Genomic DNA, 22976 nt, shown 5'->3' with positions numbered 1-22976 from the left:
GACCCAGAGAACTGGAAAACATTATTACAATGGATAATAATTGCTTGGAAACAGGAATTTATAAATATATTGACTGTGGAGCATTTTGTGGCATCCAATGTTAGAAATGAGTTTTGTAAATCGTGAAAACTATTTTCACTTTCACATCCGTTCACTCATGCTTCTCAAAACATTCCTTCTTGCACTACCCCCTCTGGCCGTTAGGGGGTGTGGATTTTCTGGCATGTAAACAGTGACGGCAACGTTTTGCAGTGGTGGAGAAGAACGTGAACGTCATTTTTACAATGGCGGAGGCAGGGTGAAGAGGCGAGTGTGTGGAAAGCGGCGTCGTAATCGTCAGAGTTACAAAGCCTTTACCGAGCGCAGCTGCCCCAAAATGGCCCTGAACCCTAAGGCTGCGGGAAAGGCGGACTCAGAATGCGCGGAGACAGGCGAGCCGCTCCCGGAGGGTGGCGAAGCCGACAAGAATTCAGCCGCCACTTCGGCCACAGCCAACCAAAATGGCGATCAGCCTGGATGCAGAGACGCTGTAATGCCCGTACAAGAAGCCCCAGAACGGCGGAGGAGCGTGCTGGCGGACGCCCGGAGCTCCAGCAGGTCTCCCTTGCCGGCCCAGAGATCGAGCGAAGAGCTGCCACGGAAAAATTTCCAGATTCCGAGGAAGACGAGAGAACGGAAAGGTGTTGCCATGTCGCTGCTATTTTGAACGGAGCCTGTCCTGCTTTCATAATTCTAACTCCTGCATGCTGTTAGCTTGCTAGCTAGCTGCTGGGTTCCGCAGGTTTATTGAATTCTGCTGAAAAGATTCGTCCTATTTACTCAGCTCACATTAGATTACACACGGGTAGTAGCACTGATTGGTGTAGCACTGTTTGCAGACTTAACGCTAGCATTGGTGGGTAAGGCTCAGATTACCAACGGGCAGCAGTGTTGCGCCTGGAAGCTGAGCATCTGAGGAGTGACCATCTGAAAGCAAACGTTGTTTGGGTTCTGCAGCTTTTCCGGGGACCGTGGTCCGCCTGAATGTGTGCTTCAGCGCGAATGTGTTGCAGCCATCACCTGACGACATGTGGGTGTCTCTTTGACCTCACTGAAGGGCATGGCTTAATCCACCCCATGAATCAACCCAAACCCATTTCTAAGCCGGACTCCCCTTAACTCACCCGAACCCTGGTAACAGAGCGTCCCTCTTTCTAAGCACTTCATCACAGCATCCCTCTGTGCATTAGCCTGTACATGCAGCTTCCAGTGATGGCCCTCATCCTTTTGAAATGTGCAAGTCCACATAGCAAAGTGTGAACTTTCTTTAAACACCAACAACTGTTTATAAATGCAGAAGTTTAGAAGAAGTCTTTAGCGTTAAGTCACTTTAGATTCTGCTCTTGTAATATCTCCCCATTGAAAATGAAACCATGTACATCCTTGAGCTTAAATGCAAAGCTGGTGTACAGTGTGAGCTTGTCTTCATCTTTTTTTTTTTTTTTTCCCGTGTAATGAGAGTTTTGTATGATCTGTTACCCCACATATAGAGGCATTGGGGTTGCAAGTGTTTGCTTGCACTTGAATTGATCTAGTATATCAAGGCTGGTGGTGTAAGGTTATACATACAGTTGATTCATAGTAACTGTTGCATGTTACTATGCAACAGTTGGAGGGTGAGTTGGAGATTTTCTGAACTAACTTCTTTTGATGAGATTAGTTTGAACACTCAAATGAATATTTGACTTGAGGTATAAACCAGGCAGAATCATAGATTTTACAATTTACCACAAGGAACAGGTTTATACTCTTCGCTTTGCTGTGCGGTTCATCGCACAATATTTTGAATTAAAATCATCCAGGAGTCCTTGGATTTAATAGTTGATGTGATTTTATGTTAAAAATGTAACACAGTCACACTGCAAAAAACAAATTTGGCCAGTCGAATAGAATTTCTGCTACTTTAAGTGTCCACGGTTTGTATCGATTTTCAGCTCATGTTCTGTTTGTTCTGTGTATTGTAACACGCTGTCCGGCACAGCTTACTATTGCACTGATTCACTTGTGAACGTCTGTGTGCAGGTCTGTACCAGTTTTTGCCGCCCGACAGTCGGGAGTTCGAGGACCTTGTGAAGATCATCTCCTCCTTTTACTTGGACGCATCGTCGCGCGGGAGCTTCTCCTACTGTAAGGCCAGGCTGATTCACAACGAGCTGCTGGAGAAGGAGGTTGGTCCGGGTCCTCATTCGCATAAACAAACTGAAAATTGCCGCTAGCGTGTGCATCCTCTTTTAGAGGTTCGGTTTGCCGCGTGTTGTTGAACTTTTCGCCTCATTTTTGTTGCCAGTTCATTGAGAAGCGGCGAGAAATGAAGCAGGAGGGGCGAACCGATCAAGAGCTTGCCGAGTCGTACTGCTTCCTTTTTCCAGACAAATCCAAGGTTAGTTTGCTTCGAAAGCTACAATCCAGGGGTTCGAAAAGTTACTAGAGGTGTTTGATTTCTTCCAGGGGGAATCTGCTTACTTGTCTTAAAAATGTCATGCAAAGCCTTACATGTTATTACCTCAGTTTTGGGTCTTAAAAATCATCCCATATGTCCAGATTTCTCATCTTAAATCTTAATTTTCATTTATTTACATATTAAATTTGTGCTTCCTTTGCTTCTTCAATTGACTAATTGGTTGTGAATTGGCACTTCAGATAAACTGAGGTGTGCAGACAGGAATCATTCGTTCTCTGTGCTGTACTTCTGACTAAGATATTATGCCACAGTTCTGCTGTGATTAAAAACTATAAGACTCATGATGTCATTCACCAAACACCTCTGTCCCACACACCTGCAAACAATCTGCATATTAAACTGGCTTGTTGTTGTTGTTTTTTTTTTTAGGAAATTAAAAATGGAAAACAATCATAACATTCTTGTTACCTTATCCACTGCCATCTTCCTCTGAACACTTTGTGTTTTACAAATATCAGTGTTGGCAAAAATGTGTTGATAACCATTATGATGGTTACAGTATAGTTGCATACCAGAGCCAAAAACAATGAGGGCGAGCCAGTGTAAGTTATTGTTAAGACATTATTAAGTTAACCTATTCAGGGTTTTTTAAAGCATAATTTATAAAGGTCTTAAATTTAAATCGGAATGGTCCCGAAAAATTACGTGAATTTGTCGTGGCATTTAAAAATAAATGTCCACTTAAGGCACCTTACCATACGAACGGATCCTTTTCATCTAGAAGTATAAAATAAAATCTGTCCAATTAAACAGATATTGGTCAGTTAGATAAAAACAACTTTCTAAGTGTGGTTTTGTTTTTCCATCCAGCTCCAGTGGATCTGTGAGAAGGGATTGTCAGTAGGACACTGCAGGATTACAACATTAGGAAATCCATCAGTGGGTGAGCTCTTCTCTTTTATTTTATCGTTTGAGATAACATGTGCTTGAACACTTGTAATGTTCCAGTAGCTGTTTTCGAAATGCAACATCACAGATCTGCATCAGTAGAAACAGGAAGAAATGCATGACGTCTGTTATTTTCCCAATGTTTTGTGGTAATGTTTTTTTTTTTTTGTTTACTTTCAATGCAGGTGTTTATCTCTCTAAATACTCTGACTTATTACAAATAAATCCTTTGGAAGTGGGTTCGTTTGGAGATATGATCATCTTTAAAGTCATGAGGGTAAGCCCGGCGTCGTTTTGTGTCGTTTTCCTCGCTCTTCATTAAACACGTGAAGCTTCTAGCCCGTCGTTCTGTTTTACTTCTCAGGGACGAATAAAGCACATCCACGAGAACATGCCTAAGAACGCCATCGAACTTTCACCCAAGTTCGACTGTCACTTGTCCAAAAGTGCCAACAGGGTCACGTCTTTGCTGTCGTATAGAGCTTTTGAGCTCACGCAGGTGAATGCCGGCTCATATGTTTTTATGCGCTTCTATTTTCTGTAATCGTTTTAGCTTCTCTAAAACTGCGTGTGTTTTTGCAGCAATATTTTTTCGAGTTTGCGTTCGATGAGATCAAACCGCGGCCCAGGCACGTGTGCCCCTACGCCGTGGTTTCCTTTCAGTACAAAGGCAAGGAGGTTGCAGCGTCTCCCATGGCTACGCACAGGTACGTTATCCTGCAGGAAATGGTGACGCCCCGCAAGCATCTCTAGGAAGCTTGCTTGGCTTGTTTAATATCTGTTTGCATATATAAACATCCAGATTCTCTTTTGAACAGGTTCAACACTATCTCTCCTGAAGGAAGTAGAGGTAATTTTTATTTTATTTTATTTTTTAGTTACTCCATATATCCCGTTTTTCCTGTTCAGCTGTACAACAGTTTTACATCTAAATCTAACCCATGAATCTTAAAAGAAAAGCATGTTTGATGATTGTGAAGTTGAGTTCAGTATTTAGTGCAACAAAATAAAAAAAAATAAAAAAGCAGTTAGTCCGGTTTTTAGCAGCATATTTACCCACAGCTTCACTGTCATGTGGTTTTTGTTTCATTTCTGACTGTTTGACCTGTGACGCTGATGGTGTTGCAGGGAAGAGCTGCTACACTGTGTGGAGTGGGCCGCTGGTCAACAAGGGCCAGGAGTTATTCCCAGTCTGCTTACGGTCCTTTTCACGTCCCTACCTTCCTTTCAAATTGCAAGTATTCCTTTTCTCCGTTAATCATTAAAGCCTCTTTCAGCTGAACTTTAACGCTGCACATATTCTTACATGTGAGAAGACAAGAAATGTTAAAAAAAAAAATAAAATTTGCCTGCGCAACATGAGGAATCGGTTATGGCATCGCTGAGCGGTTACTGTTCTCTGCAGGCGTGAGAAGTTAGAGATGAATCAAGGCATGCAGCTGGACCAGGTGAAGAGGAAGATCCCTCCTTTTTTGTTTTCCTGGGACACCTACAGTATATCACGGGAAGGTCAGCAGCGCACACGCGTTTACATCCGTTGTCAAACTAGATTAGCTTTAGTTTAAATGCAGTGTCTGCTTTCTTTAATTGAAAATAACTATAGATGAGCTGTGTGTCGTTTTGTCTGCAGTGATGAAGTGTGGGATGTCCTGCAGCCTGTTTGAGGTGACGGAAGGAAAAGGTAAAGCAACCAGCGGCAGTCTGGCAGCACTGATCAACAAACTGGAGAGGGACCGAATGGTGAGATGTTTATCCGTTACCCAGGCTTTTTATTCGAGACATAATCAACAGAATAAATAAAACGACTATTGATGCACCAAGTAATCTGCCAGCGATATAGACAGATTGGCTCAAATATTCATAAAAAAAAATGGATGAAAACTGAAAATGCACCTTTCCCAGTCTGTCGATGCGTAAAGAAACATGTTCTCATTCGTTTAAAAACAGACCGATCACTGGGGACACACTGAGAATTTGGGTTGTGATCCAAACAGAGCATTTGTAATGCCAGTCTGAAACACTAAAGTCCAACCATTTAATTTGTTTAGAGACTTTCTAAAAACATGATTTAGGTGCTTGTTTTCTGTCACATAAGGATGCATTGTAATTCTTTTCAATACCTACAAATATCTCTGTAAATTTTCACTGGCCAGAGACGACTGGTTTTCTGTTGAGAAAATTAAGACTTTATTTTTGCAAAGGTGTTTTTTTTTTCCCTGAAGATTAATGGTGAAAAAATATTTTGATATAAGATATTTCTGCTTTCATGCATGAATGGGGAGAATCTTTTTATTTTTTTGTCGCTTCATATAAAAGTAGCACATCTATATGGGACCTGGGAGTGTTATTTTTCTTCATGCTGAATGTTAGTTCTATACATTTGTTAAGAACAGAGCGGGTTTCTGGGTAGTCCTTTGAAAGAACATTTCAAGTCAGCCAGACCGGATTGTTTGGTCAGTCTTCCAAGAAAAGTCAAAATCAGAGCTAGCTTCTCAAAATCTGATTGGTGCGTCTTTAAAAATGACCTTATTGTAACCAATGTTCAGACAGAGAAATGCATTTGCTCCTCCTGGGTTTAAATTAATTAAATAAATGTTGGCATTACTGTGTGTGTTATTTTATGAGAAAACAGGCGTTGTGTAACAAAATGATCTGCTCGTTGTGTCCAGGTGCTGGTGAAGTCCTTGTTTGACAGGGGCTTCCTCTTCCTGTTGTCCTCAGCTCAGATGGTTGAGTCAAAAGGTACCGGAACGATTTTCTGTTCTTTCCTCCTGTTCTCTAACAAATCTCTGTCAGCCGAACCACCTACTTGTTGCCTTCGGTGAGGGATCAGCTTTTAAAAAAGCTGCTGTTTGTTTCCCAGAGCGACGGGGGCGGATGGAGAAGAAGCTGCAAGCGTTATTCATCTTTCAGGAGTCCAGGATGGTTGTGAAGTATTGTAAGTCAAATTCTCTGTGAACGTGGCCTCGGAACAACCCGGGTGTTTTGCGATGAGCTTTTATGTTGCTCATAGCGTAACATCTCCGTAGTAACGTTCTTTAATGTAATTGTGACTTTTTTCTGTTAAACCTTTCCTTCTGTTTATGAAGAAGATGTAGAGACTTTTAATTGTTTTAACCTTTTCAGCTGTGCTAAGGCGCAGCTGGTAGAGCCGAGTCGGCTGCTGACCTTGACATCCGCTCCTCTGTTGCAGCTTCGAGGCTGTCGGAGCCAGAGCCGCTGACGGTGGAGCCCCAGCCGGCCTTCCTGTCCACTATGGAGCCTTTTATTCCTGCACTACATTATGCCTTGTTTAAGCTGCGTCCGAACCCGGGCAAGGAGCTGAGTCTCGGGGTGGAACGGCAAGCCACAGATTACCTGACGCGCATCGAGTCGGGAACGGTGCGGCCTTTCATTCTGCCCGACTACAAAAACAGTTTTGACGATAGGGCGAGCCCTCTCTCGGTGCCTAGACCCAAATTCAACATGGACGCCGTGCTACGGTCGTACGTCCACAACTCGGCTAACTACTTTTTACCTCTGGGCAAGGCACGGGACACGATTGAACGAATAAAGAACCCTGCCCCCGTTCCTCTGCCTGTACCCCCACCTGCACCGGTTCCTGTTCCGGTTCCAGTTCCGGCTCCTGTTTGTGCTCCTCTCCCAGTCCCAGTGGAGTACAGCCCCGTTTCGGACTGGGGAGGCTCGGACCGAGGCTCGGACCGGGCAGAGAGGGTCTCCCTCGAGAGGCTCCCCCAGGAGAAAGTCCCTCCCGAAAGCGCCAAACGAAGGCAAGACGTGACGCATTCAAACGGCGCCCAGCTGCAGCCCAAGCCCCACACGGAGCCTCAGAAGGGGCGGCTGTCCCAGAGCGAGTACGATCACGACAAGATGAAACAGCTGCTGAAGCTGATCCAGCTACACAAGAAAAACCTGGTGCAGGAACCCGGCAAGGATCAGGAAAAGGACGGGAGCTGGGACGCCAACAACCTGAAAAGGAAGTTCGAAGGCGACGCTGGCGGCGGGATGAACAAACACCAACGTACAGATCACCTTAGCAACGGCGAACCCAGCAGAGGTGAGACAGGAGGCAGTCAAGTGTTCAGTTTCGATTTAATGGGTTAGTAGAGTTTGTTTGACATGCAATTATGCATACTGCTTTCAAAGTCAGCTCTTCTGAAGGTCTGAAGATTTTATTTGCATGTTTGCACAGCTTGATTTAGTTCTGAGTGATTTGAAAGCTCGATGTGCGTTTTTAGCAAATTCTTTTGAAAAATTCATGATTTCTAGAGATGCAGAACTCCCTAGATGGGTTTCTGGGCTGAGACCGATTTGGGTTCATTTAGTTTATTTATTTATTTTTTTAATTCAAAGGCCTGAATTACATAAGAGGAAACAAAATGTTCCACAGCTTTCTCAGCGGAGGTAGCTCCAAGTCAATTACACATCTGTGAAAGAAAGCAACTTGTCCAGTTAGGAAGTGACACTCGGAGTGAATTAATTTCACCTGCTGTTGTGCTAATGGAAGAGGCCGCAGGTGGAAACAAGAGCCAATTAGCAAGGAGCGTTTGTCAGATGGTGACCACAGACCTTTTCTCTTCCTTTCCAGCTGCCATCTTGCTCATGTTTGTGTGTTGTCGGCGCGTTTACAGCTAGAGGCAGCATGAGACGGAGTCGCTCAGGTAGCTCAGCTCATCTTAGATGGCGCATCTCCAGCCTCTCAGTCTGGAGACGGCGTGGAGAACGCTTTGCTGCCCGCAACATCCGCCAGCTTCACCAGTGGCGTTGTGAGGAGGGCCATTTCTTTGGAGGGACGCACCGTCCCCAGTGTGTGCTAGCTAGAAGTAGCCGGACTGCCCGCACGCTGGTGCAGTGGGCCCTGGGTTCTCAGGCCTCATGCGGCAGCAGTTCCTGCATGATGAAGGCACTGCTTATCCGTTCCCCACACCTGATCCCGACAGAGTAGGAGTGCCAAACTCATTTTCATTTCAGGAGGACACGTCGAAATCACCAATGTCCTCAAAGGGCCGGTTGTGGCGGCACGTATTGATAAAATCACCCTTTAGCAAACTGCTAAGATATTTATAAATAGCTATCTCTTCATTCGATGAACCTCTTGAAATGATATACTGAATATCTTTTCATATTCATGTAATTTGGCAGCATTCAGATAAAACGGCTTTGATATGATCAAGTGTTTAAGCACATTATCTTGAAAGTTGTATTTATGTCGTCGTCTTAAGGGACTGATGAATACTTACAGCGGGCCAGACTTGGTCCCGGGGCCGTGAGTTTTACACATGGGCAATAGAACACGTGTGGTTCATCGCGTCTCGTTCCGATGCTCTACTCCAGGTCTGGGAGGAGATCCCTCAGGAGAACATCGGCCGCCGCATCAGGAGCTCATCCAGGTGTTTTAGTGAGGTCCTTCAGGCACATGGAAGCCACACACACACACACACAACTGAGCCTCGTTTTCACTGGGCTTAATGAATTTCTGCTGAAGCTGGTCCAGCCTCCGACCTGATTTCCCACTGTTATTTTGAGTCCAGTTCTAAATCCAGACCTCTGTGGGATACATTGATCATTTTTGCTATTTCGTTCTTAATGCACTCCACTTTGTTACGTATGCAGATTTCCCTCTGAATTATTTATTGCTGGGTTTGGATGTTGTTTTAGTGTGTTGTTTAGTGTTTTTTTTTTTTTTTTTTCCCAAGCAGTGTAGTTTAGATTCCGAACAGAATCAAATAATTACACATCTGTCCTTCATGTTTGCAATGAGGGATATAATTACTGAGCTCACAATATCAGAACCAGATTCAGTCTGATTTGTTTTTTCGTTTAGCTGGCCAGATGGACGACGTCGGAGACGAGGCCAGACAGAGAGACAACCTGACGGCGGTGATGGAAAGCATGGGCATCTACGACACGGACCTGAGGAACCGCGGCAGCACGGACGCCGCGTCAGCCAATGAGACGCAGCGCCTCCTCAAAATCCTCCTGGCAACCCTCAACAAAGCCATGGCTCAGAGCTCCATGACCGTCCTGGCGAACCACGGCGAATCGTCCAGCAGTTCAGGAACGATGGAGTCCATTTTGTCCGACTCGGCCGCTGCGGTGCAAATAGACGCGGTTCCACAGACAAACTACACCGAGGTGAGCTCCAGTCAGCCGATTGAAGTGGCGTTTCTGCGTTAAAAGGTTTTTGTTGTGGATCTGGACCATGTTGTGTTTTCTGTTCAGGAGGACATGGACTGTAGTCCTGGGACTCCATTCAGCTCAGACTCGCCGATACAATCAGCTCCGCCCACAGACATCATATCTGGTGATGCTCCTGTCAGCGAAGGTAACTGAAAGAAGGTCCTAAAAGGTCTCACGTTTAATCTTCTCAGCCCATAGAAGTCGTAAAGATGTTCAGGTTTCCCATCGTAGCTCTTCAGTTTTATTTAGGAGGCAGTGATTCATATTTGAATGCTGTTGAGTTTTTTTTTTTTTTTTTCAGGTCACTTAGAATATTTATTTTTTAATAGTGAAACCCTACAGACAACAGCCTCAGTGTTTTCTCAAACATTGATCCTGGACCGTTTGTTGTCTGAGTGGGTACCAAACAAAGCATTGATTTGACTGATGTTTTTAGTTTTATATTGACAATGTAAGTGTATCACGCATCATAAAATTGCACCCTGGATTTGACACAAACCAGTTGTTGAGCCCTTGTAAGAAAATCTTTGAATCAGAAGGTTCATAATGGATTATGGCAAGTAAAGCATACGGGACAATGTACTTATGTTGAACCTTTCAGGACATGGATCATAAAGCGTTCAAAAGAGAAACTAAAAACATGAAACATCAGTAAATGCAGAAACTTCAGCAAAATAAATTTATAAACGTATAACATTTTTTGTTGCTTTTTGAAAAACTCTGCTGTGGGGGACCATTTATTTACAAACTCTTTTACGACAAAAGGCAACCAGAATCAACGCTGAAGCCAATTGTAGGCCAAATATACCCATTTCCTATTATAAGGATAACAAGCCTTAATGGTGCTAAATTTCAGAAAAAATAATCATATATAACTCAAGTTAGAAAAATGTAACCAATTAAAACTTTAGGAAGCTGTCAAAGTAAACTGGCGTCACCGTGACGAGTCCCATCTCTGCTCTCCTGCAGACAAACCTACGCCTCTCGCCGAGTCCAAGCCGGAGCCCGAGGCCGCGCCGCCGGCAGAAACCAGCCAGGAGCCCAAGACGCCTGCTGGCCTGGAAGTGAAAAGTTCTGCAGCTGCGTTGGTTGGAGATGAAGTCCCCTTCCTTCCCTCCATCAGCCTGGACACCATACTGAACCAGGAGATCCACAGCCTGGCCTCCGACATCAGAGACCTCATGCAGACTCGGCACATCAACTATGCCTCGCAGCTTCCCTCGCGCCTGTCCCTGCGCCACTGCTGGCAGCCCAGCAGCTGCTTCTCAGACTATGTTGTCCCCCACGTCCTCCCCGTGTCTGTCGAGGCACACGTGGAAGCGCTCTGCGAAAAGATGGACAAGTTGATCCCCGCTCCACCTGCTTCCCCCAAGGTCACCGCTCCACCCCCTCCTGTGACGACTTCTAGTCTTACAACCCCGGCCCCCACGGCTGTCCAGGCTTCCAAAGCGAAAGCGGAGCTCCCCGCTTCAAAGGCCGACGGCGGCAAGACGAGCTGCGTCAGCAACGAGACGACGTCCGTCAAGGCCAAAACGGAGGCGTCCTCTCCGGACCTGGGCGGAGGGCTTTACTCCCCCTCTCATGCCACAGCAGACTCTCCTGAATCAAATGCCCAGTCGGCCGGCGCGGCTCCGGACGGCGGGTCAGCTCTGCTCAGCGGGAGCCTCATCGGGCAGCTCAAACCCGAGGTTTTCACCAGCCTGGTGGAGATCTTCAAGGACGTGACGAAGAACACGGTTAAATTTTACATCTACTCTGGGGAAGACGGCGAGGACGGCACCATCTGCAAGGAGATTAAGGTACAAGCTGGAGGGACTTTTCACTGATGAGGCGATTCTGCATTTTCCATTATTATTACAGTTGGAGACGCACCAATCAGGCTGTCTTTGCCTGATGCATATTTTCTGTTAGTGCTGAGCTGCTGATTGTTATCATTTATATTTTTCCCTGTAGGGGTAAAACATAAATATAGAAGTGATTTAATTAGGGCTGCAACTAATGATTATTTTATCAATTATTCTATTCTGATTATAATCAGATAGAAAAAAAATCAGACCAGATTTTTCATTTAGCCACATATGCCTTTTTAGCAAAGTATTCATTTGCAGCTAAAAATATATATTTACAATATCAACATGAATAAAGCACAGCCCTCCCTGACTGACTTATCAACCAGATGATGTTAAAACTACAACGTGTGGAGTTCTGGGTAGAACTTATTTATAGAAAAGCTTTTTGTTTTTTTTATCTTAAATGCAAAATGTTTTTATATACTTTTTTTTTTTTTTTACATTTTTGGTTTAATTACTGTTCTGAGTTTGGTGTTCTTTCAGTAAATTGGTTTTATTGAGTCTGTACACGCCAGTTGACAATCAATTACTATATTAGATTATTTTAATAATCGATACATCACTATAAATCTGGTTAATCATTTCAGCCCTGTATTTATTTTATTTTATGAAGATTATCACCATTTATGCAGCACAATATATGTCCTTAACTTTAGTCAGATTTGTATATACCATTGATTGTTGTGTTTGTAGACTGAAATAGTGGGACATCTTCAGATTGCTCCTGTCAAAATGTATCTACTCTGGATCAATCAGCTTTGTGCTTTCCTTGGGAGTTTTTTCCAGATAGACGTAACTTTTATTGTTCTAATTATACTCAGATTTGCTGCATTTCACTGGTTAAACTTAAAAAGAAGAGAAAAAAAAGCTGCTCTTGAGAGTTTTTAAATTACAATGTCTAACTATACACCTGTTTTGTTTCCTTAGAAAAAAAAAATATCCAGATGATTTTAGTGGCATTCCTAATTTAATTGCTGCAATGTTTGCATATTTCTACATATTTTAATTAAATCCAGAGCCTCTGCTGCAGTCTGCACACGCGGATGTTTACAAATGAAGTGCAGATGTCTGAAGCACAGGCAGGATTCTTCCTGTTTTCCTGTCTCAGTGATGTACTTTGTGCATCTGTCTTTCTGCCTCTAACAAGACGTCTCTCCTGTCTGTCACAAAGGAGTACTTGAAAAGTCTCGGCAACAGCGAGTGCAGCCCGCAGACGTTTCTAGAAAACAGTGGAAGTTTGGACAAGCTCCTCATCATCATCAGGAACGAGGACATCGCTGCACACGTGCACAAGGTTCAGTAGTTTTCCCCTCATGCTGCCCGTCTTCCACTTCCAGTCTTTGTCTCTGTGTTCGCTGCAATACTTGCGCCTAAACGTAAACGCGCAGTTAAAAAGCGATGCTGTCCAGGCTCCTGGAGCAAACATCCATGACGATGACATTACAGCCTAAAGTGATGAAAGCTGCGTGATATTTATTTTTGGATTATTCTGAAAATGAACATGACTCGTCTCGCTGCAGATTCCAGCTCTGGTGTCGCTGAAGAAGCTGCCCTCAGTGAGCTTTGCCGGAGTGGACTCTCTGGACGACGTGAAGAACCACACGTACAACGAACTGTTTGTGTCGGGGGGCTTCATGGTGTCTGACGAGTTCGTCCTAAACCCTGATCTCATCACGCAGGGTGGGTCTGGCTCTTTGTCGCAGGAACAACGAAGCAGAATCAGAACTTTGAGGCTGGATTTTTTTTATTTATTTATTTTTTTTTATGTTTGCACTCAGTTATCTACTTGACCAGGTTCCACCGCTTTCATTTGTCCATGTTTGTATGAAAGGCTGTATCGAAATAAAACCGTGTGTAATTACTACATCAGAGCCTCAGCTGCAGCCAGCCTGGGCTTTTTGAAATCAATTTAGAAGAAATGAAGGCTGCTGGTTTTGGGCGCCACACATGTTTGTAACAAAGCTTTACATGCCGAGACTCCTTAGATTTTGTTTATTGGCATCCATTTTGTAAATGAGTAGAGTAATTGCTTTTTATCAGGTTGGGAATGTAAGATTTTATGTGTAGATATTTTCTGTGAGACAAACCTCTTATTAGGCTGGAAGTGATCAGCCTAATAAGAGTTTGGGCTGAGAATTTTTAGCCAATTCAAAATTCCACGGCCGCAGTGGAAATATAGATCGATTTTCACGACACCCACACACACAAATGATACACTCACAATAAATATTTTGGACATAATTAAAATTTCATGTCCTTTGCCCATCATTAACGAGATACTGCTGACATTATTCACCTCATCTGTGGCTAAAACTAAATTCTTCTTGGCAATCTGTCTGCTGCCTCTCATTTATGTCTAGACAAGTGTCGATATCATTCTTTTTCGTGATTCAGAACAAACATGCAGGACGCCATGCATCAGAAAAAGCGCCGTTACTGCTTTGTAAGTTTCCAAGGCAATGGTTGCCATGCCTCGCTTTAGATCTTTACTGCCTGCTGGGTTTGTTGTGTTTTAGTCTGCAGGGATTGTTGAGTGAAAAGCCTTTCAGATGGGGAAATTAAAGCTAAAGAAAAGTTCACAGCAATGACGCTAATGAATGCGGATGTCTTTGCTTGCTCTGCGTAGATCGTTTGCAGGGGCTGCTCAAGTTCTTGGAGGAACAGAGCACTCCTGAACATCCCTGGCAGTGGAAGGTTCACTGCAAGTCCCAGAAGAAGCTTAAAGAGCTGGGCAGGTCAGTATGGAGCATATGAACCACAGCAGTGGCACACATCTCTGCCTTTTTTTATTTATTTATTTTTTCTCTTTTTAGTCTGTCACCGAAGGGAAGCAACTTAATCATCAAATACTAACCCAGAGTGACAGAACAAAGATAATTATCCTAACCCTTGTTTGCATTTTCTCCATTTAACAAAGAAATTCTCTTACAACAAAACATTGTCCTCTATAATTTACACCCACCTGTTTCAGGGACTAAGATTTTTCTTCAGTAGCAAATTTGGATCTTTGCAGAGACACAAAGAAACACTTTTCCTCCAGTTCATACTTACGTTCTCTCATTCATAACTTTTAGACATCTTTTGGAACCATAATGTTTTCAACCTTGAACATTGATTGAGCTTCATGAAAATGTTCCAATTCTTCGGTTTCAGTGCAATGTCTTGATAAACGAGTTGATGGAAGAACAGGGTATTCTGCTTTGGTGCCGACTCTCGTTAACCATTGATCTTTGAAAGGATTGTCCATCCCTGTGGTTTCTCATGTACTGCTCTGTCTCTTTAAGGCTAAACGCCAACGCCATGGGTCTCTTGAACCTTTTAACGACTTACCAGAAGAAGCACCTGGTGGAGTTCCTCCCGTATCATGAGTGTGACACTCAGTCCCGCCAGGCTCCGGATCTGGAATGCCTCATCAAGCTCCAAGCTCAGCACACACAACAACGGCACCTGATCTTCCTCACAGGTATCACAACCTTTTTCTGCTCTCGTCATTTTGTCGTCTTCTCCCCAGCCAGAGTTTGGAAATCAACCAACCGATTGATGGTCAAAAATCAAATAAAGAATTTTTAAAGTTTCTCCCTTTATTCCTTAAATTCATCAAAGCTAAGACTGAATTTAAGCTAAGACATTTCCTGTGATTTTTACAAGTTCCTTCCCGCCATTTATCCATCGGCATTTAATAAATAAGTTAGTTTAAATGGTTAAATATTTTCATACCCAAAAGTCAGTCCTCCAAACAGCATAAAGAGTGGCCATTGATTTAGGTAGTTTTCAGTCCTCCACCACAATGTGCTGCTCAGTGTACCCGTCTGACAAATGTTTTATCGAGTTCATAAAATATTAGGTTAAGTATGCTAATCTTCAAAAATATTTGAAGTATAATGACAAGATTCCTGCTTTAGTTCAGTACGTCCAAACATTACATTCTTTGTACGACAAAATTAGTCATACTTCGTCAGGTTTAATGTAAACTTTTACAATCACCAACATGTTTCTTCTCATTTAAAGTAATGCTTACATTTTTGGAGTGATCCAACAAGAGTCCCAGTAGAGGGAGCTAGAGATTAGCACGTGTCAGACTCACCAAGGTCTCATGAATAAAGATGAACGTCAAAATACCAGAGCAAACATGCAAAAAACTGTTTGGTAGTTGCTAGGTTAAATTGTAAGGCATGAACCGACTTGTATGCAATTTTGTGCTTTTTATTTTTAGTTTATTTAAATTCATATTATCTTTGCGACATAAATGTAGATATTATATTTCTCTATTTCTGTGGTATGTAATGTTTGTACCTCTACCCTAGAACCTGCAGTGAATTTTCGTTTGTGTGTTTTAGTTCTTAGAAAAGTAATTGGAGTCAGAAGGTCAGACCTTCATGAAAACAGGACAGAAAGGGCCTGTTTGGTACATCTCTAGTTTTGATCTTTTTTCTAGTGTTAGAAGATTCACTCAAAGCAAATGTGGATTTTTTGTTGTTGTTTGAACAGAAAGGCCATTCGAAATGTTCCTGCAGTACTCTAGAAACGGAATAGTGATCGCGAGCATCGACGATGTTATGAGCGGTTTCCACAGTCTGATTGGATCCATTAATCAGAGTGAGCTTCCTACACCACCTTCCACTGGTGAGTATCATCAACAGGAACATTAAGCACAAAAAAAAAAAAAAACAGATTCCAGTTTTCCTCATTTGTTTTCATTCCTTCACGGTTTTATGTTTCTCCCTCTCTCTCTCTGCCCTCCCCTGTTCTCCCAGTAGTGAATGATGAGTGTGTGGAGGCGGAGGACATGTCATTAGACTCCGATGATGGCGAGCCACCAACCATGTCTGATCCCCTAGAACAGGTTGAGGCTAAGAATAAGCCTGAGCTGCTGCCTCAGTTGGAGAAGGAAGACTTTCGCCCTCCACTCCCAGACCTGCCGACAACCCCTGACAGAATGTCGGCACTCGAATCCAGCTCTCTCAAAACGGCCATCTCCCAGTTCAAAGCTACCAACCAGATCGGCTTGGCCTGCTCAGACATCGGCAGCTTGTCGCCAGGAGGTTTTCCTGTCAACACCCACCAGAGTTTCCTGTGCCCCTCTGCTTCCTGGTCATCCTACAGCGGTTCCTCCAGCTATGTGGCGTCTCCAGCTTATCCCGCCTCGCCCTGTAGCAGCACCCAGGAGCAAGAGTACCGCCCCCCAACCACCACCGCTCCCGCGCTTCCGACTCCGCCCGTCATGGCCATGGTGGGACCTCTCGCAAACCTGGCTTCCCTGCCCTTGGAAGTCAAACCTCCGCCTCCTCCTCCCTTCATGATGCAGGGGCAGCCGTACGGGTCAGATGCCGGCGGAGCGGTCTCGGCCGGCGCCTCCCCGCTCGTCAGTGCCCTGCCTTACAAAGACCACAGTGACGCGGCCCAGCCCGGGTACATGGGGGCCATTCCTAAAAATGCTGGTGGGACCCCCACGCAGCATGACAGGATTCTCTGTGGATCTGGGGAAAGCATTTGGGGTTCGACGGGGACGAGCACCTGTGAGACTGCTTGCAGCCAGGGTGCTGTAACGTCCAGGTCAGCGGACCCCAGCGCCGTCCCAAAAACAGGTGAGATCCCTGTGGGAAGCACACCTGGCGCCCAGGGGTGTAGGACTCAGGGGAATGGCGCTGAAAGCCTTGGAACTCCAGTGGGCATTCTCCCAGTGGCCACCAGAGGGGGCTCTGTACCCAGACCTAAGCTTCCTCCACATCCAGTGGGGGGTTTGGGTTATGGTAGTATAGGTGGCATTCCTGGACATATGGACCACAGACCTATGCGGGGGGCCTTGGTTCCTGGTCATTTAGGGGGCTTCAGAGGCAGAGGGGTCCCTCCGGTAGGAATCTGGCCTCGGGCAGGACGAGGACAGGAACTAGGGGACGGGAGTGGAACTGGGCCCTGCCCTTGGGTTTACCCATCAGGTAGGGGTGGGCCACAGAATTACTACACGGACTACACATACACTCACAACTACACCCCTCAATAGACAATCATCTGGATGAAAGGGGCAATGCAAACAGCATAAACCAGAGACAGAACTGGCTGAATGTATATATTTCCTTGTCATAAAAGCATTGATTTAAATCGATAAATATTAATTCTGGTTTTCTACATTAATAAAAGTTGATACAGGCAGTGCCAGGTGTCCTACTGTTGTGAAAACTGTCTGTACACTCTTTCCGTGTGATCTATTTGAGACCCCGTTCAAACCACTATATTTATATTTGCCAACAAATGTTTATGGCCTTCCAGCTTCTCAGAATTGACCACACTATTTCTGTTCATTCTGGTTTTTGAAACGGTTTCTGAACAAAGGGGGAAACGGCTGGTATTTTTTTAAAGAAAAACAAAATGAAGTGAATAAAATATCACTTTTGCTGGTTTTGTTTTGTTTTTTTATTTGACATTTGTTTGTCCAAAATTCTATTAAAAATAAAACATTTCAAATCCTGTTTTGTGTGATGGGTTTGACGGTGTCAATCAAACCATTAAAAAAAGAAAAATACCTCCTGTCTCGTCATTTCACTCAAAAATATGGATTTGATTTAGAAATTAACAACTTAACATTGAAATATTGAAGTAAAACTAAAAACTAGGCTTAAATGGGATTTAGACAATTATTTTTCCAGATGAAAACCTTTGAATGCTGAGGGGAAACATTTCTTAACATATTGCCAGATCCATATTCTCCTGCAGTGTGAGCTGTGTGTTGAGCAGTTTGTTAGAAGTGCAGCACTTAAACGCTTTGAGACTCCATGCTGAGTGCTCCTGGCTCAGCCTTATCACCACTGAAAGAGTAATTACGATGGTTGACGTTTGTCCAGTAACAACGGGAGGAGTGGGGGAGGGTCTTTGATCACCTCACACGATCTCGTGTTTTATAGAAATAAACACCAGAGGGCGCCATTTCCCCTTAAATGTAAGAAACCTCCTCCCATTTCTGGCAGTGTGTTGTCAATACCAGAATAACTATAACCAGGGAAATTCTATTAAACCATTAAGGCAGCTGCTAGTAAATCCTCCCATCACACATACACACAAACACACAAATATCCATGTCTGCTGCATCCCACTCTACACTTTGGAAATGCTTTGTTTGCTCTGGAAAATCCACAAGTTAATGCAATTTAGGTGACTATGCCATGCATTAGTCACCTAAAAGAACCCACCACAGATTGTTGTTGGAGAAAAAAAAAAGTATGTAGCACAAACTAGATTAACCACACGCTCTATATTTTCAAGGAAAAATAATTTCAGTTGAACCTAATAATAAAAAAACTTGTATATGTTTTTTTGCATTGGCCACAATTTATTTTAAAATGACAGTATTATGTAAAGTCAACTTTTTTGAGCTTTACATCATATTATGTTATTTCCTCATTACACATACCGCAAGTGTTGGTTTGATTCTTTCAAACCAACACTTGGCAGTCATTCTGTTTGCAGAATGGCTTGATCTCACTAGTTGCTGCCTTTTCCACGAAAGGCCTCCTCACACCTGCAGTTTCCAAGCTGAGCTTCCGCCTCACAGAGCACGCTTCCCGCTCTACGCCCCCCACTCCTGAAGACAAGCGACAGCATAAATTAGCAAACATGTGGTGTTCACACTCCGTCCGGTAGGTGGCGGTAAATGAACCTTAAGTTGGGTTGCAGTCGGCCAACAAAATAGAAAAGAGGGAGAAGACGCAAACACCTGGTGAATGTGCATCTGCTGAGCTCATCATACCAACTACTTCTTGGTGAAATTACAGTAAAAATGTTAAACAGAGAAATGTGATGACGTTTTGAAGGCAGAGAGTTGGAAAGAGCAGGAACTTCTTAAGAGTCAGATGATCAGTTTCAAAGCGGTAAATTGCGAATTCAATTTTTTTTTAAGTCATGTTCGATTTGCAGTATTTTTACAACTGAAGGTAACACAAAGTTGATTGTGCTTTACAATCAACTTGTGCTATACAATAATCCTTCCCCTTTAATACTTATTATTTGAACTCAAGTTTGATAAATCACTTAACTGTTAGGATATATTAATTCTGTTAGTTTGTTATTTTCCGAGGTGCTATACGGTAGACAAAAATCTACGTGAAATAGAAAGAGTCGCACTACTTCAAAAATAATTTTCGTAAAGTAAAAATAAAAAGTATCCATCAAAGAAGTTACTCGAGTAAAAATGTATTTGGTAAGCCTACACATTTGACAGTTAAAATATAAAGTTAATGTGACAATTCTGTTTTTTAAAGACTAAAACAATAAAAAAAAATTACAAACAACATGATTACAAAACAACAATTTAAGAATATATTGTTAAAATTCAGATAACAGCACAGATTTGTGTTTTCATGCTGATTTGGTTTGTGACTTGCATATTTAAGTCTAATATTATTTTACTCTTGTTCAGTTCCTTTGATTTCCTGGAGAAAGCATCAAATTTGAAAGAGTTTTGTTGAAATGTCAAGCTAACGATCTAATCAAGGTAGATATTTTAGTTTCAGAGAAGCTTGTGTATTTTTTTATAGATAGAAATGAGTCAGTGGGAGTGAAAAAGCAGAAACTCAGATGCTAATTTACTATGCAGAGCTAACACTTCATTATAATTCATCATTAACAGAAATACTGAAGAGTTTTGACGTACATTTTGTCTGGTATGTATAAATCTAAAGTGCTTTAATGGAACTCCTTTATTCTTTTACATAAGATATGTTGGAGTTGCATTTGAATAGCTCCTGCTTTATTTGTGATAAACACAAAGACTGAATCTCATTTTCTGGGAGAACCATACCTCTCCCATTACCCCATTGTATGCATGTAGCTGTAGGTTTATTTAAAATGCAATGGACACAGAGACGGAACATAAAGGAAGAGGGGTGTTATTAAGAGTTAAAAAAGAACCAGGGAAATAAGAATAGAGGAGAGGAAGAAAGACAGAGAGAATACAAGAAAACATAATTGGAATCTGCTTTTACAACTGGAGAAAGAGAGGAAAAAGTGAACAGAAAAATCACAGTGACAAAGAGCATATATAACTACAACAACGTCGCTAAAAAGCATCCAATATGATTAATACACTGATTAAAATATTCTACAGATAAATGTGACAATCCTATGTGAAGCTAATCCATCATTAGCCGTCATTGACTCTCTATGCAAACATAAAGTGCTGTATAAAGTATTTACCTCCATTCTGATGTCTTTTATTTTTGTGTTATGTTTCAAGTCATCAAGCTAATAGAGAAGATAAGATGACTAAATACAAAAAGCTGCAATGAGCTCATGATTTATTTAGAAAACTGACATGATGAGAAAATGTAATTGTCTGAAACCAAATCCAGTGTTTTACGTCAATGGCCCAGCGCCATATTTGTCGGATTCCCCTAAATCAACGACATGAGATGGTTTCTAGCATGAACAGTCTGCTTTAGGTCTACAGCACCCAGCTAAATTTTAGTGCTCACTCTGAATAGGCCAGTCCAAAAACTTTGGAATTGCTATGATTTTTATTATTATTTTGGAGCTGTTAAGAGGTGGGCGCGCTGGTGTAGGACGGATCATTGTCCTGTTTTATCAGGCTTCTGGAGTTTAAAATCCCAAACCGATGATGGGGCAACATACTGCGGTAGAAAACAATTGCAAAAACAACAATGCAGCCCATGACCCATTACACTACCGCCACCATGAAGTTAACATTTGTTTGACAGTCTGAAACAATTAGAAACACAACAAAGCAGCAAGAGAAGAAATCTGCAAAGGATCAAAACTTTTTCACTCCACCTTATCTATCGGGTATGGTTAAAGGTGAGAGGCTCTGGCCCCTGTTGGCAGCAGCCTGGGGGCTCAATAACAGCCTTTACCTTCATCCCGGCCCGCTCGTTCCCTCACCACCGCCTGCGTGACTGTCCGTTCTCCCTGGCTGTGTTGTAAGGTCAGATGGAAGGTCGTCCACATGAGTCATCACTTGAGTCCGTGAGGTAAGAACAGACCGTGACAACACTGGTATGTATTTTTTTTATTCTTCCATCAACGTATGAAAGGACCTTGTTATTCATCTTGGTGAAGGGTAAGTATTTCAGAAGTCTCCCGAGGTTTAGTTGCTTTTTAAAATGCACACTATGGATTTTCTGCATCTTTCTGCTGTCTGTGTTAGAGAATTAGGAGGCATCAGTGAAACAATAAATCTGCTGTTGGTTCGTTTATGTGATAATATATTTGTAATTACTCTTAGGTTTTCTGTTATTCAAAACCTGCTTCACACTACTCCCCTCACTTAGAGAGACAAAAGAAATATATCTACTGTCCCATATCTATACTTTGATGTAGCTATCTATCTAACCAGATGCATCAGTACAGATTTATGTCAGGAACTGCACGGTGGAAGAATAAAAGACGAAAAGATGCTGTAAAAAATGTCACTAGAGCCAGTATATAAAATTTAAAATACTCAAAGCCATTGTGCTTGTCAAATCCTATAATGCCTAACTAAATTCCACTTACCGCAGCACTGTAAAAATATAACAGCCCCAGAAGACAGCGCCTAACGTGCTGACAGCCTTAGATCGGTGCGTGTGTAACTCATTTGTTTGTCTGAAGTGAAATACGATTTACCTATCGGCCCGTGGCGTTGACGCGTGGTTTGTTCCCCACAGCGTGCCGAGACCAGATTCCTCTTTGGCTTGTGTGACGTCTCGCAGCTTTAATGCCACTTTGTAAACACGGAACATGGCCTGCGGATTCAGAGGTATGATAAACAGCCTCTTGTCTGCTATGACAGTGTGCATTTGTTTTGATCTTTTTTTGGAAGCAACTGACCTAGCTCTCAAAAAAGATCCAGGGAGCAGAGTACCCAGACTCATGGCTGCTCTCAAGCGAACGCCTGCCGCATTTCTCAGGCTTATATGCGCCGTTCTGGGTTTCCAGTTAGAACAGAATAAGGGCTTTTTGTGACACCAGGCCTCCCATTGGCTTGTGTATGAGGATGTCACTTAGTCTGAGAGATGCGTATGTATCTGACACAGCCGGGTGCCTCCACTCTTGCCTGATGACTGTTTTGACAGCTCAGTAATAGCCTACGCTGACAGTCAAAGCATCCCTCCACAAGTGAAGGCTATTCAACTTGTGCTATTCAGGATAAAACTCCCCTTTCACAGTAATTAGATTCTTGACTAAGATGATTTTGAATCCCTGGGAACCCAGCCGAACTAGGAAAAAACAATTAATCTGGGAAGGGAAGTGTATGCCTTAATTGAAGCCTGATGGAGTGTTTTGCTTAGGAGAAGGGCATCTTTTCAAACATCAAGGGCTGCTTCATTTACGTCTGGGTAATTTGTTAGAGTGACTCTGGATAATTTGCAGGAGGCAGGCAGACTGAGCCATGTAGGCTTTGTGTGTAGGCTGGAAATTGGTTCTGTTTTATGGTGTGATTATTGAGAAGGTATGCTGTGCAGTTGTTAGCATGAAACAGGACTTAAGGGGACGGTCTTAATTATAACCAACTAAATATGTCCGTCTTCCTCTGAACTAAATTTGAACATGCGCAGCTCCTAAATGAAGAC

General features: G+C 43.0%; 1 protein-coding gene across 2 annotated transcripts; it reads left to right on the top strand.

The window, feature by feature from the left end:
• The first annotated feature begins 253 nt into the window (after positions 1 to 253).
• Positions 254 to 17939, top strand: tasorb (transcription activation suppressor b). Of its 2 annotated transcripts, none has more exons than XM_007557620.2 (23): positions 254 to 680; positions 2062 to 2207; positions 2327 to 2419; positions 3311 to 3383; positions 3574 to 3665; positions 3753 to 3887; positions 3971 to 4095; positions 4207 to 4238; positions 4517 to 4622; positions 4794 to 4897; positions 5019 to 5128; positions 6058 to 6130; positions 6252 to 6326; positions 6582 to 7445; positions 9213 to 9523; positions 9611 to 9713; positions 10538 to 11367; positions 12590 to 12712; positions 12939 to 13098; positions 14045 to 14153; positions 14703 to 14881; positions 15907 to 16041; positions 16176 to 17939. In XM_007557620.2, exons 1-23 carry the CDS (start codon positions 377 to 379, stop codon positions 17417 to 17419), a joined length of 5526 nt encoding a protein of 1841 aa, XP_007557682.1. In that variant the 5' UTR covers positions 254 to 376; the 3' UTR covers positions 17420 to 17939. The 2 variants fall into 2 exon arrangements, with proteins under 2 accessions (XP_007557682.1, XP_007557681.1); XM_007557619.2 differs by having other exon boundaries at positions 16173 to 17939.
• Positions 17940 to 22976: the final 5037 nt, after the last annotated feature.

The sequence above is a fragment of the Poecilia formosa genome, unplaced genomic scaffold (assembly GCF_000485575.1).
Source record: "Poecilia formosa unplaced genomic scaffold, Poecilia_formosa-5.1.2 Scaffold90, whole genome shotgun sequence".
Taxonomy (NCBI): Eukaryota; Metazoa; Chordata; class Actinopteri; order Cyprinodontiformes; family Poeciliidae; genus Poecilia; species Poecilia formosa.
This window is presented reverse-complemented; position numbering and strand designations above follow the sequence as displayed.

Excerpts from the sequence above, each read along its gene's own strand:
- tasorb (XM_007557619.2), top strand. The coding sequence starts at position 377 with ATGGCCCTGAACCCTAAGGCTGCGGGAAAGGCGGACTCAGAATGCGCG. Across the intron at positions 9,714-10,537 it reads TGATGCTCCTGTCAGCGAAG|ACAAACCTACGCCTCTCGCC; the intron begins GTAACTGAAAGA and ends GCTCTCCTGCAG. Across the intron at positions 12,713-12,938 it reads TCGCTGCACACGTGCACAAG|ATTCCAGCTCTGGTGTCGCT; the intron begins GTTCAGTAGTTT and ends GTCTCGCTGCAG.